This window comes from Hakea prostrata, chromosome 1, assembly GCF_041222555.1.
Source record: "Hakea prostrata isolate BN-2017 chromosome 1, UWA_Hpros_2, whole genome shotgun sequence".
NCBI classification, from domain to species: domain Eukaryota; kingdom Viridiplantae; phylum Streptophyta; class Magnoliopsida; order Proteales; family Proteaceae; genus Hakea; species Hakea prostrata.
Genome location: NC_142600.1, coordinates 69,507,773 through 69,522,434, shown reverse-complemented (window position 1 = coordinate 69,522,434; position 14,662 = coordinate 69,507,773). Strand labels below are relative to the sequence as shown.

General features: G+C 37.2%; 1 protein-coding gene and 1 non-coding gene across 3 annotated transcripts in view; one reads left to right on the top strand and one right to left on the bottom strand.

Annotated features, from left to right (window-relative positions):
• LOC149029648 (kinesin-like protein KIN-UB) overlaps window positions 1–10,858 on the bottom strand; it is a 28,125-nt gene extending 17,267 nt beyond the window's left edge. Inside the window, exons 1-13 of one of the 2 annotated variants that reach the window (XM_089141989.1) lie at window positions 10,306–10,858; window positions 8,359–8,459; window positions 8,095–8,217; window positions 7,172–7,357; window positions 6,791–7,012; window positions 6,505–6,661; window positions 5,004–5,153; window positions 4,789–4,877; window positions 4,045–4,248; window positions 1,936–2,082; window positions 605–739; window positions 347–478; window positions 78–216 (exon numbers count right to left, since the gene is read on the bottom strand). In XM_089141989.1, coding sequence (XP_088998115.1) covers window positions 78–216; window positions 347–478; window positions 605–739; window positions 1,936–2,082; window positions 4,045–4,248; window positions 4,789–4,877; window positions 5,004–5,153; window positions 6,505–6,661; window positions 6,791–7,012; window positions 7,172–7,357; window positions 8,095–8,217; window positions 8,359–8,459; window positions 10,306–10,504 — 1,984 coding nt within the window. In that variant the 5' untranslated portion in view covers window positions 10,505–10,858. The remainder of the gene's footprint in view (window positions 1–77; window positions 217–346; window positions 479–604; window positions 740–1,935; window positions 2,083–4,044; window positions 4,249–4,788; window positions 4,878–5,003; window positions 5,154–6,504; window positions 6,662–6,790; window positions 7,013–7,171; window positions 7,358–8,094; window positions 8,218–8,358; window positions 8,460–10,305) is intronic. The other variant, XM_089141990.1, reaches the window with a different exon arrangement.
• Window positions 10,859–13,332: 2,474 nt separating this feature from the next.
• On the top strand, window positions 13,333–13,404 carry TRNAC-GCA (transfer RNA cysteine (anticodon GCA)). Its single transcript has one exon. It is a non-coding gene; the product is annotated as a tRNA-Cys (tRNA).
• Window positions 13,405–14,662: the final 1,258 nt, after the last annotated feature.

Sequence of the window (14,662 nt, the reverse complement as noted above, 5' to 3'; positions counted from 1 at the left end):
AATCTCTTATAGACAGAGCTAGCAGAAGTTTTTAGATAAACGTTACATAATTATCTTGTCCGATCAGTTCACATTACCTTGTTCAAAGAGTTTTGCAATAGAGGCTTTTTGTCCATTTCCTGAATCTTTAAGCTGTGGATGCCGAACTTGAGCCATAAGGGAATCCAATCCAGTGAAGATTTTTCCAGGCCCACCTCTTTCAAGACTTCTTCCTGTCTACAAAGAGGAAACCCAGGCATTAAACAATACACCACACTTAAAACATATATACTAAAAAAAATCAATAGTTAGCAAGATAAGTATAATTAAAGTAATGACCAATTTTTAGCTTCTACAAACAGCATACCTCCTCAGTTTCCAAACTCAATTGCAACAACTGACTTCTTAGTATTGCAATTTCTTCTTCCAGTTTCTCCTTCTGGTGTCCCTCTTCTTCTAGCATCTTATGGAGCTTTAATAACTCAGCATTTCCAGATGCCTATGGTAAGACAAATACCAGCAAGCCAATGGTTAAAAATCTTTGACCCAAAAAAAAAAATTAAAAATCTGTAAAAGAAACGAAATGATAATGAAACTACAGCCTTAATGATTGAATCTATCAAACCTCAGAACTTTTCCATTGAGCTAGTTGATTTTTCAAATTTTTCACATCCTCTTCAGCAACCTTTCTTAAATTAGTTTCATTCTTGAGCAACTGTCTGAGTTCAATGACTTCCTCAGAAACAGACACCAAGGGACCCTGCTCACCAGAATGGAAATTCTGAGGATCGCATCCAAGGAACAATTCAACAAACAAATATTCCCAAAGAAGATGTTTCCATCAACCATGGTGTAAAAACCACAAAACTCAAAATTCAAGCAAACTAAAAGCAGATGTCAACTGATGCTAAATGTCCAACAAAAGAGGTCTTTCTTTGTTAACATCTCTTCCCGCCCTCAATCAATCACACAGGATGCAACCATGCTCAGATCACCCAACAGAAAAAACTTCCCAACAACCACAAAGCTCTTCAACAGTCATCTCTCCATCTCTCAACAGAGACAAAAGAAAGAGATGGCAGAAGAAATAAAAGGAACATAGTGCAGGTCGAGTCCCCTCCAGAGTCCAGACTCCTCACTGATAGCGAGACAGCTTCCGACAAGAGATCCTCAAAGCCTTCACCGTCAGAGGGATGGAAGGAATGCATCTTAATTCCTACACTACTTGCAGGGGTTGTGGGTGGAGTTGGACTGATATCCAAGCATTGTAAAACTCACAGTCTCACTAACATCTCTGCAACAAATGCTCGTAAATTTGGCCATTGTTACAGGATGCTATTGTGGAGCACGTGAATTTGTAAGAGCAAGGCAAGCTTCAGGACCAGATGATTTCGTAAACTCTGCAACAGAAAGCTTTTGTTATGGAGCTCTTCTGGGCCGCCTTCAAGGAGGTCAACTTGGCGCTGTCCAATCACTTGGATATCTTGAGAGCTGGTGTGATGGTTGGATCAATTTTGAAACTTATGTATCTTGAGATGTTTATCATATCAATAATGATGCAGTGAGAAATATTTTGATTGAAAAAATGAAGTAACTTTGGTTCCCCTAAAAAAAAGAAGGAACGAAGTGCATACAACTTAAGCAAAATTTTCGATGAATAGCAAACACAAAGTGAGGCAAGAAGCTCAGAAAAAGCATGAACCAAATGACTACTGCCTCACTTTCGATTTATTCTGTCAACTGGCATGCCATTAACTTGACAAGCAAGAAAAAATAACTATGCCTAAATCAAGATAGACAACCACATCCCAAAAACAGTGAAATCATTATTATGGTGTGCTGTAAGCATGAGGAATGGCACAAAGGAAGAGAGGGAAGGAAGTAATACATTAAAACGAAGTAACCAATGACAATCAGATGATGTCTTCGAAAAAATTTCAGAAAGGGGAAACGAACCTCCAAGCTACGCACTTTCTCCACATACTCATCATTATGTTCAACTCTACTCTTATCATTACCATGCTTTTGCTGATCCATTAGCCACTTTTCCTCAAGTTTCTTTATAGACTCCATATAGTCCTTCTGGTATTTAAATCGCTCCTTCTACAAAAGAGAATGCATGAAGGAAGAAGATTACAGACTACATAGTACAATTAGTACAATGTTAAACCAACCTTGATAAGCATGATGTGCACAAAAGGGGAAAAGATTCACCGGAATGAGGAAATATTAATTATCAAATTACATTGTAGATCAAATCTTGAACTCCACGGAATACATGATCCAGTTTTCAGAATTAAGACCCTAGATGCGGGTTTATACAAAAATGCCCATTTAAGCCCAATGACACAGGTGCACTGCCTCAGACCGACCCAAACCTATTTGGATATCCATCTGAAGATGAACCAGGAGTCCAGGAGTCCAGGACTATGGCTTTCTTTAGGTTTTGTAGGATATATTAAGTAGGGATTATAAGACAATATACCTTTTTAACTTGTTAAGAATTGTTAGTAGCAAGTTAGAGTTGAAATTCATTTCAATTTAGTGTCCAGAATAGAGTCGAAATCTATTTCAATCACTTGGTGGGAATGGCACTGGTCGAATCTTTTAAAACTCTTGTAATCAGGTTATTATTCAGATTCAATAAAATTTTGAGTTTTGCTTATTGCAACTGGTGGTTAAAATGGCATAGCAATAGTTGTGAGAATATCTTCTTCTCCAACCCCCTCCCCCAAAACAAATTTTAAAATAAAAAAAAAAGGTGGGTCTTGTTTAATTTCTTCCCTGTGCAACTGACTCTTTCAGGCTTCCCTCTTCTCCTAACTAGCCCTCCATAACCCAGTGCCCACAGAATTGAACTTGAAGGTTCACTAAACTCTGTGTCTTTGTTTCTCAAGCCAAGGTACAGCCAACAATAAGAAATAAAAGAAAGCAAAAGCAAGGAGGAGGGAAGAATAACAATGAAAGGGAGAAAAAAGGAAAGGAATAGGAAGTCTCACCTGTGTAGATTGTGGAGGGATTCAGAATTGAACCAGAAGACGAGAGGAAGCAATTAGATAATCAGATAGAATGCTACTTTAATCCATCCAGGCAACAGCCCCACTCAAAGCAAATTGTATATTCAATCAAAGACAAAACCTCTTCACTGTACATGCCTAAAACAACCAGACTTCCAGAACTCTTACGTGGCTAACTCTCAAATAAAACTAAATTAAATTAAATTTCAAATTACAAGAATAAACCTATAAACCCTAAAAGGGCTCAACCGGTACACAAGGCTCCTGCCATTGCAGTATCAAAATAACACACTATGTACCCAACCTTACCCCCACTTTGCAGAGAGACTGTTTCATGGCTCAAAGCCACAACCTTTTGGTCACAATAAAGCAACCTTATCATCGCACCAAGGTCCGCCACAACCCCGACTGGACCACAATCCTCTTGGTTTGGATCTGGTTCATCTCAGTCTCTTTTCCAGATCAAGTCAGGTCCAGCCATGCACATGTTACCATAGTTGTCAAGAAGCCACCTAGGCGTCCAATCACCAAGCAAGTTGGCAACTACGGTCGCATCTAGAGTCGTCTTGTATCCAGGCCCACTCAACTTGAGTCGCCTGGATGCCATGAAAAATATCTATGCAACTGCATAAATCTTGCTAACTAAAATATCTGTGAAAATCATTCTCATCATTCACTAATACAGGAAGCTTACACCCATGGAGTGCATCTTGCCAGAATGGAAACAGACAACAACACTATCTTGCAGGAAAGGAGAGAGACTGAATTAATTCTTTTTTTGTGAAATTGATATGATATTGAAGCTCAAAAAGAATACTGTGATAAGAATATGAGACAAGCCAGAGGCGCTCAGGATGAAAAGGAAAAGAACAAAAGCATAACAAAAAACAAACATAAAAATTCAGATTATTTTCTTCAGCAAAAAATGTTAAATACAGTTTACTCTGATAAACTTTCAATATACATCATCTAATAATTGTAACTGGAACAGTAACTCAGTTCACTTTGTTGTAATGAATAGTAAAATATAGACAATTGAAGAACTAACCTCCAAAGCATCAGCATAGTTTCTTTCCATCTCAGAGATACGATTTTGTGCTTCTAGAGTTAGTCTTTCTACTTCATCCTCATAAGCTTTCTGCTGTCTTTCATTTTCAGCAATAAGTTTGTCCAACTGTATTTCAAGTCTTCTCGACAAACTTTTGTAATCAAATTCTTCCTTTAACTTAACCATATTCTCCACCTTCATAGCCTATAAGAGGGAGAATTTCGACAACATATCAACTCAATCATGTTTTGACCCAAAAAAGTCCAATCATGTAATATCAAGTGTTACCAATGTCTGCAGGATTTTTCCTCCCCCTGAAAATAATTCCAAACTGAAATAGCAGTGTGGAAACACAGTAACTACATTCTTAACATAAAAAATAAATAAATAAATAAATAAAAAGAGAAGAAAATACAGTAGTTACATGCAAGAATAAAATTAGCAAAAAAGTAGTGAATACTAATAAATAAATAAATAAAAACGAAAAGGAAAAGGAAAAGGAAAATGAACAATAAATCACAACAATTCTATCATTCAAAGCACCAAAAAATAGAACACTCATCTCCTTGGAAAGCTTACGCTTCAGATCATAAGTTATGGAAAAATAAAATTCTGCAGTTACGAGAGTTCCGGTTTAAACCTTAAAAAATAAATAATAATAATAATAAAATCAATGACATTTTGGAAAACTGGAGAGGAACTACTTTTTAAAGAACAAACAATAGCGTTGTCAAAAAAACTCACCCTTTGTCCAAACATAATGGTACTTGAAGTCTCTCCTCTATGGCGTGGAGATGGCCCGATTGTCACAATCAATGAAGTTCTTGCCGTACCTATAACAATTAATAATGTCAAGTTACACATATAAATAAGTGCATATCATGACTTGCTTTGTGCAGATGAGATCATGCAGCAACAAAGATAAGAAATAGAGCTAAAGAGATAAAAGGAAGCCTCACCCCCAAACGAATCACGAAGCAACCTCGTAAGCTTGGAGTCACGAACTGGTACATGTGCACTATTTTCAGCCAGTGCATTTATGCACTTCCCCAGGGCACTCAATGAGAGATTAATAGATTTGGCTTCCTCTAAAGTATGCCCCTCACTTCCTGCCAACATAAAATACAACAAGAAACCCACTAAGAAATATAAGAATCTAACTCAAAACAACAGGAAATAGCATTACAGTGAAGAACAGAGACAATCACTTTCATTGACGAGAGAGGAGGAAAAACTGAGTTGTAGTTTTGGACTAGGTGACTTTATATGATGCATCTACTAATCAATCAACAACTTTGACCACTACATGCATTTACTAATCAATCAATAACTTTGATCACTACATGGAAGAAAATCCATGAAACTGTAATCATGCAATATTTTATCAGGAAAAAAAGGGAGGGGAGATGGGGGAGAATAAACTGACAAAAACGCATATGTTTTTTTCTAAGAAATATGGATAAAAAGACAAACTACATAAGAGAAGGGACACAATTAATTGCAGGGACCACTTGGCCATCAAGGAAATGGAACAGGAATCCTGCATCACCTTTCATCTCAATAATGAGCCAGAATGTGATTCAATCAAAGATCACTTCAATTAGAACAAGGATGTGGAGCTGCAGATCTTTTATGATGTACAAGCTCAAGACAGAGAAATCATGTTTATGAAGAGGGTCAACAATAAGGCATCATTTTTTGAGAAGGCCAGATTTGCCATTAGTTTCATTAAGAAACTAGAAGAAAGATTGGATGGACAAAGAAATTTCTGAGGCAGAACTGCCTTTGGAATATAAATAAAGAAGGGGAAATGAAGACTTTAGAAGCAATCAAGTTAAAGAGAGACACTATGACTAGGCGTTAACACAGCCCCACAGGAAGAGAAAAGAGGAAGCGTAGCATAGCATTTTTTATGTTAGCTGTCAGTGTGGGATCAGTGATATAAAAAGGTCTGAGGGGCTTTAACATTTTAATCTGAACTTCATCAATTTGCCCTTCCCAGACCCTTCAGTTGTGGAACTGTGGGAGCCTCATGCACTGGGATGCTCTTCTTTTTAGACCCACAGGCAGTGAGCATAACTGAGAGGTATGGGGACAGTATCATAGTACTTGAACTTGAGTAGCTTGATTGAGCTTACTTCAGACTAAGAGAAACAATAATTGAAGTCAAGTATGTCATGGTACCATGATTTCTAAACTGGAAACCCAGGTTTGGAAACTTGTAATCACTTGTCCAACTTCATGGCAGTGCTCCTCTTCCTCATCAAAATTATGAACTATAGCATTAGTCAATCAGAGCAGCAGATGAGGCCACGGAAGAATCTTTCTTTCTAGTTTTCAACTCCTTTTTAATTATCTCTTCCTTTTCTTGGAGCTTGTGACCCCTCAATATGCATATTTTTTAAATGCACGGAAACTAGACAACACAAAAATAACGGGTCAGAAGTTGTGATCACATACCCGATTTATCAATACGCTCTGAACCAGCAAGATCTACCACAACTAGTTTCCCTTTCCGAACAAGAAGTGGTTTTATACTCTTGCTCAAGTGGGAAGCATTGCCATTATCACTTGAGAGGGCTGTTTCTCTCCCTATGACAGACCTCTTAACATGTACCTACACAAGATAAAAGAAAAACTCTCCATTATACTTGCCAAATCCATAAAGAAGGAAAACAGTCATAAACAAGACCATATGAGCTTATACATGAGTGTGTAATGCTTAAAGAGAGGAGCAATTATTCACCATAAGAATAGCATGACTGCGAGAGGATTCAGTATTCAGCTTTGTGTTCGCAGCAAATCGATGAGCTTCTCCCAATCGTAGCAGCTCTACGAAACTCTTCTGATTCCTGATTTCTACTACAGTTGCACCTGGTAATGAAACATCTCCCGTTCTCGGGTCTTCCACAATGGAAATGTTATCATTAGCAGGATCAAGCAGATCCTGGATTGTCTCCATATAAAGCTGCACATGTTGGTAGAAGCAATGAAGTTGGAACAACAACTCAACAAGTAATGTAATCCAATTACACAGCCATCACAAGCTAAAACCCAACAAACAGGTATATTAGCTTTAAATAATAATGGCAATGTGCAGTTACAACTACTCTTAAAGATTAATAACCTGCAAGTAGGAGACTGATACAGAGTCAGTCTCCAGAGAAATATCTGCCAAAATATCCTCCATTGAGCGCACCATAATTCCACGGGAAGCAGTATCCTCCTCTCCAAGCAGTCCAAGGGTAAAAGTCTTCCCAGTACCAGTTTGCCCATATGCCATCACCGTTCCATTATAACCTTCCAGAACACTCTACAGAAATAACTGACACATCAGAGCCGCAAATTGTTGAAAAGAGGGTCAAAGTGGAGAAGCCACTTTGGCATAATTCTTTACAATGATGAGTAATGGTAAAGAGAAGTCACTATTCAAACCATGCATAGTTCACCATTAGAGCTATTATTCATCACAAGAATTGCAATTATTCACCAGTTACCTAGACTAATTCTCAATGATGTTAACATTCTGGGAGATAATAGGTGGTACAGCCATTACAAAAAGAACAAAAATTAAGAAAACCCAACAACATGCAGAATAAAAAGGAACCATGAGGCCTATTAACAGTCAAAAACCATATTATAAATTTAGGCAAGTTAACGGTATCAACTGGCTCCACAAAACCAAAAGTGGACAAACGACTTTAGCATAATTAGATACTTCGGCCCAGAAGTTCAACATTTCAGTCAAAATTATCCAAGTTTCAAGAAAATACATGAAAGGACTATCAAAATTGAGGTGTTAAAATGGATCAAAATTCATGAAGAGGACCACTATGGACAGAAATTTCACCAAAATATTTCGGGTTCAACATCTGAAATTCCATACCCTGATTTTGGCCAAGGACTGCACCAGTAGCATAATCAATATAGACAACAAAAATATTGTAGAGAAAAGAGACATTTTCCAACATCACGCAAGAAGAAAAGTAAATAACTCAAAGAGTAAAGTCTACGACAGCTATAAGGATACACAGTAAATATCTCACGCACCTCAACAACAGGTTTTGCCACAACTTCATAGATACGCTTTTGGGATGCAAATTCGGTAAGCACTTCATCGAATTCAAAGGTGTCCGAATCCCAATTATTTTTGCGAAGTTTCAACCTTTTAAGCTGAATTTGGCAAACCAAATCAGAATTAGAGAGACAGAAGCAACCTTTCACGAAACATCTGAGTTTTTCTTTATTTCTTTTTTACGTTTTCTGTTGGAAGTGGTGCTTAATATTTCACGTTGTCCTGCAGAATGTACAAACCTCTGGCTGCAATTCTACACAATCAGCAAAATCTGCATCAGCCACCAGCTCCTCTGCATTCCGCGGCCGCAATCTCACAGCAACTCGAACCCTACCAGGAACTGACAGTGACACCAAAGCAATCCAGAAGGGACCATATTCAGACAGATGGAACTATTTAATATACACAAATATGGAAGGCAATATCCAATTTTTACTGCTGTCATATATGCTAATGAAAAACAAAATTAGCATCAGTTAAACAAAAAGTTAGCAATGGTAGACAGTGTTCCATCCCAAAAATGGACATTTGCATGGAACTCAACACAAGAGGCAACCCTAAGAAGGTCAAAACCACAAAATATCATAATTAAAAGAAGAAGAAAAATAATGTGGTGGCAATATGGTCGGTTAGTGTTATCAAGAGTTCAGGATGTTTGATGATGTTAAAACCTCACTTAATGGTTTGTGAGAATTTTATGGGATATAGAGGTACCATGCATAGCAATTAGAGTTGGTTTGTACCATCAGTTTAGGTTCAACCATTGGATCATTCCCTTTTTACTCTTTTTGAGTATTGACACCAATGCACGACAAAACATCATAATCATCTCTTACTGCTATTGTGAGTATTAATTTCCAGACTAGACATGCAATGGTTAATGCACCACAAAAAGTTGTTGATGTATGTTGGAACAAGTCACCAGTTAAAGAATGCACGTTGCCTTGTCAATTTAGTCAATCTGGATAATTCGTTTGTTTGTTTTGATGAGCCATCTATAGAAATACTCTTACTAATGATCTTCAATGGATGACAAAATAGCAAAACCTGAAAAACCCCAATGTCCCAAGAATTCCAAATAAATAAGTGGAACCAGAACCAAGGATTAGATTTTCTTTTTTCTTTTTTCCTTTTTTTTTTTTTTTTTTTTTTTTTTTTTTTGGGGGGGGGGGGCAAGCCTTGCTCTGAAGAGGTATTTCAATATACAAAGTACAATCCATGGTACAACATGTGCCTTGTCCTAGGCATTTCATGAAGAATACCCCATACTAAAGCATTTATAACCAGCTTCCCCTCTACAAGTCCGTTGCCAATGAGTTTGAAAATCATTTTGACTGCAGAAACCCAAGAATAATTCTGTACTTTCCCTTCAGTCACTCAAAAACAGAAATTGAACTCCGTTGTTCTTATCTCTTATCTTCCCATGGAAAAATATAACCATCCACAGATTTCCATAAGCTCATACAGGAACAGCAATAAAATGAAGTATAACCTTCTTGGACATAGCATACACAAACTTTCCCCCGACACTGTATGAGATCCGAACAGGATGACTATAAAGTCTGTTCCCTATTTATCTGAGATCCATTCATGCATATGTGTCAGTACAACTTTCCCGGCAAAACATCAGCAGTTGTTCACCCTTGCCACACCTAAACCATGAACCAGTAGGCTGGAGGTGCGTCTCCTCAACCAAATTTAAACTAGAAGCGCAGAAATCAGCAATTTTCACCTGGTTTAATATTTTTCCTCTTATGCATAAAATTCATCTACAAACTAAAATGAATCCCGATGAAAATTGAAGGAGTTATCCACCTGAAACTAACACAATTAATACTGACTTCATCTAGCGCGACCTCTAAAAGCTTTATTCCAGTGCAACTAAGTACGAATGAATTTCTTATAAGAAAAATAAATAATCCAGTCGCTTCATCTCCGTTTCTATCTAACCCAAACCCATATTCAGAAGAACCTATAAAATCAACATTTCTCCCAACAAAAGAAGGAGGGAAAAAAAGTTTTAAAGAGATGATGTCAACTTCGAGTCAAGGATAACACCCTAATAGTGAAATTTGAAGAATGACAATAGATCCCCGTACCTTCAGGCATCAAATGCAGCAACAAGAACCAAACAATAACTAATAACACAGAAAACAAAACCCAGGTTCAGTTTTACAAAAACCAACCTCCAGCATCGCCCTTACCCGCTCCAGACGAACCAAGAGAGCCAGACCCACTCTTTCGAAGACCAGTGCCGTGAGAAGAAGGCGAGGGAACAGTCTTAGATTTAAAAGAAGAAGATTTGACATTGGAATACACAGGAAGAGTCCTATCGACCTTGATAGCCCCCTTTTGAGTTCCATTTCTGTAACCACCGGAAGCCATAACTTCAACTCCTTGCAGAGCTAGCTAGCTTAGCTTCGGCATTAAATCCTGACAAATCTGGAAATCCGGGATTTTCGATTTCACTGCCAAGAACACGACAAGTCGACACCAGAACAGACGAGAATGGAAAAAGAAAAAGGAAATCTAATCTAACACTTTTAATTAAAGAAACAAACGAAGGAATGAATGAATGAAACTAACTCAAGTGAAAATCGTGGTAAAGTAAAACCAGAAATTTAAGGGTTAAGAGAGTTTGGAAAGAGAGAAGCGCGGTTTTTCGAAAGCACGTAGTGCAGTACAAGCAGAGGGGAAGGAGAATGTGGGAAGAGTGGAGTGGAGAATCGCTTTTGCTGCATAGACTGAGAGCAGATCGGTTAGATGAACGATGGACGACGGTGGTGCCGTACTGATGATGGTGGGCCCATCTCATTTACTTTTTTTTATTTTCTTCTTCTTTTTCTGTTTTGAGAATTTTTAAAAGTCAATAATAAATAAAACACAGACCAGCCTCGTGATGATCTTAAATTACGCCGACCGGTCGTGAACGGCGCATGGTCCAACCGTGCAAGTAGCCAAGTACCAGCACCTCGCAAAATGACTAAATTGCCCTTGTTCTAGTGCGAGTTTATAATTCTTTTTTTTTCCTCTTGTTTGTTTACTAGAATAAAGGTAGAGGGGAAAAAAATTTCCTTTAAATCTTGAAAGTATAGTTTGTTTGGATTGGAAAAGCTAGGATAAGCTTCTGGTGGAGTAGTATGCTAATTTTTTCATCTAATTTCTTTTCAAAATTTTGTGAAAAAATGTGAAAAATCAAAAAGTGAGACTCACATTTAACATTTTTTTACAAAATCTTTTCAGTTTTTTTTTTTTTTTTTTTTTGTTTCTGAGATTCATCTAGGCCAACTTGCGTGTATCTAGATTACATCCTCAGAAGGAGCTTTGTGATCCGCAAGGGTCGAACGCAATGACCTCTCTTCACTGAGAAGTATGGATCTTACCACCCTACCAACCATACATTTTCACTCTATTACCCCATTACATATGATACCCACATATTTTTTTCTTTCTACCTCTTTTTTCTCACTCCATCTTTACAAACAAACAGAGCCTATGATAAAGAAATATATAGTACAATGATAATAGTTTCCTTTCTCTTTTTTTCTTTTTTCTTTTTTTTTTTTTTAATTTTTAGAGAAAACACATTCATTCATTAGGAACTAAGGGGTAAGACAATAAATCAGTAGCTAACAACCCTCTGAATCCAAGAATCGGAAATGAGCCAAAATCACCTCCTCTCAAGAGGCAGCTTCTTTTCTCATCCATGGTGAAGAAATTTTCATCCATGCTAGACTCGGGGGCATTGCTGGTGGGATATTTAAAATCTAAGAATTGCATGAGGCAAATCAACTAGTTTTTTTTGAGCCAAAATTGTTAAGATATGTCCAATTAATATGAGTTATGATTCGCACATGCAAGAGGCTTGAAAGTTTTATAGATTTGATTTTTATTGAACATTTTCTACTTGCTTTGCCTTTCAATTAGTCAATACTCAACCGAACTCATTTGAGTAGTTTTGATGAATTCCAACTACTCTGATGGAGAATTACTAAAAGTAAAGTCCAATGTCTTTGTGTGTTTGAAGTTTATTTGAGTCAACTTACATACCTCGACTACATTCTCAATGGAAATTTTATACATACCTAATGGTTCATAGGTCAATGGTAAAGCATTTGATTGCAGATGAATAGGTCACTAGTTTGAACCCAATTGGACCGTAAAATTATTATTATATTATAAGTAAGAAGAAAAGAAAGTAGCGACATGATATGGTTTAAATATATCATCAAAGAAAATCGAACTTTGACCTCTTCACTGAGGTGTCTTTGTATTCTTTTTTTTTCGGGGGGGGGGGGGGAGGAATAGGAATTTTATATATATGAGGGGTAGAATATTACATATGTTGTTCGTAAAAGTCAAACCCACGACCTCTCCACTAAAAAGTATTTGACCACTCTACCAACCTTGCATTGGCATCTGTATTTATATGTTGCTATTCGGTAGCTCTCATATGGTTCTTGGATACTGATACATGGCTTTTTCAAGATCTAATGATATGTAAATGCAAGAAGATTTGCATCAAGATATTAGAGTACTAGGGCCAAGTTTCCTTTCTCATCCGTGGTGAAAGAATCTCCATCCATGACCTATGGATGAAAATGCAAGCATACTTTTCATGTTTGTTTGAGTAATAGCAATGAGATTCTTCAACATCATGCTAAGAATAGTTAGGGTTTCCAAAAGAATATGCCATTTGTTTAATGAGAAATAAAAAGAAATATCGTAAAATTCAAGTGCCTGAAGCTGCAGCAGCTACTTTCAAAGTAATAGAAAGAAAAGCAATGACTGGAGTGGGGGAGTCAAGAGTAAAAAAGAGGATTCTTCATTTCTTTTTCTCATTTGTAACCATACATGAGATTTCATCTCACACGGCTTCTAAGTTGATTGGGTCATGTAAGAACAAGTTTCAAGGGATTACCAAAAAAAAAAAAAAAAAAAAAATAAAAAGAACAAGTTTCAAGGACGGCTTGTTAGGATGCTTCAGCTGTACACATCATGGTACTTCCACTTAACACCTATCATACGGATAAAACAATTCGTCTCGCTCGTGACCTTTTCTTATATTCTCAAAACTTTTATCACTTTATCCTCACAAGTACTGAGAACCCAAGGGCATTGTGAATTTTTTTTTTTTTTAATCTGAAGTTTATTTGGATCAACTTACACGCATCTTGACTAGATCCTTAGGAGAACCTTTATATATATCCAATGGGTCCATAGCTCAGTGGTAGAGCATTTGACTGCAGATCAAGAGGTCACCGGTTCGAACCCGGTTGGGCCCTATAATTTAATAATAAGTGTTTTTGGGATCTTTTAACTAAAAGTAAACCCAAAGAAAATCAAACTTTACTTCTTTATAACCAGCATAAAAAAAATTTTAGTGTAGATAATCTTGCATTAACGGAGCACAACTCACCACAGAGAAGAAGAGGGAGAGATACTTATTGGGAAATGATGAGGGGAAAGATGCTCAAATTTGAAAGCTTTACATAAAGGGAAAAATACTCTTAAGATATTAGACCTTAAAAAGGGAAATGTCAAAAGGAGCCAAAAAGAGTATTTTGCCTTTAGTTAGATTTTAAATTGTGACTTTTTTATACCCAAAATACATTGAATTGTAATTGATGACTTCAAAATTCAAATATTAATATGGGTCCCTTTAATCATTACATGTTCTATGCATTTTTATTTTTAATGGCTAAATTTATACATTTGATTCTTGTTATATGTATATATATGAAAGCATGTAAAAGTGCTTCATAAATAAAGAAACAACACAGGGGGCTAACTGTTACATACAAAAATGATTTTAATACTTAAATCAATCAGCTGTACTAATACTCATGGATGTTGAAAAATCCTAAACCCAGCACCTCTGATGACATCACCCCTCTGAGCAACCCTGTGCATGCTTCGTTTTGAGGTGGAAAGAAATTGGCGGTCTTTCGCCTCTGTCTCTCTGCCTCTTCCTCTGTATCTTCTTCGTCCTCTCTCTCCATTTTTTCTCTCTTTTCTCCCCTGCCTTCTCTCCGTTTCTCTCATTGCCTCTCTCTGTTTCATTCTTTTTTTCGTTCCTCTCCATTTCTTCGTTATTTTCTCTCCGTTTCTCTTCTCTCCATTTCTCTTTGTCTTTATGTATAGCTGAGGCCTTGTATCTAGCATGGCCTCGAACAGAACTGATTGGATGGCAAGAATCCATGTAGCCGACTCCATTTAGTTGGAACAAGGCTTATTGTTGTTGTTGTTTATGTTTTTCCCTAACAGTAGAAGTTTCCCTTAAAGAAAAAAAAACTAGTAGATGAGAGATTTGGTCGTGCATCCCATGAATCTGGAGGTTAAGTTGCCGTGAGTTTCTGCTGGTGCCTCTCTACTGCCGCTGGTCTCTGTGTCTACGACGAAATGGATGGTAGTCCAAAATCTAGATCCAACCCCGTTTGCATTGAAGGGACTCAACTTCTTTCAGATCCACTGCAGCAACAACCTTCTCATACAATAATGGTGCCACCACAACAACAACTGAGTTGCCATCAGTGTTTCTCC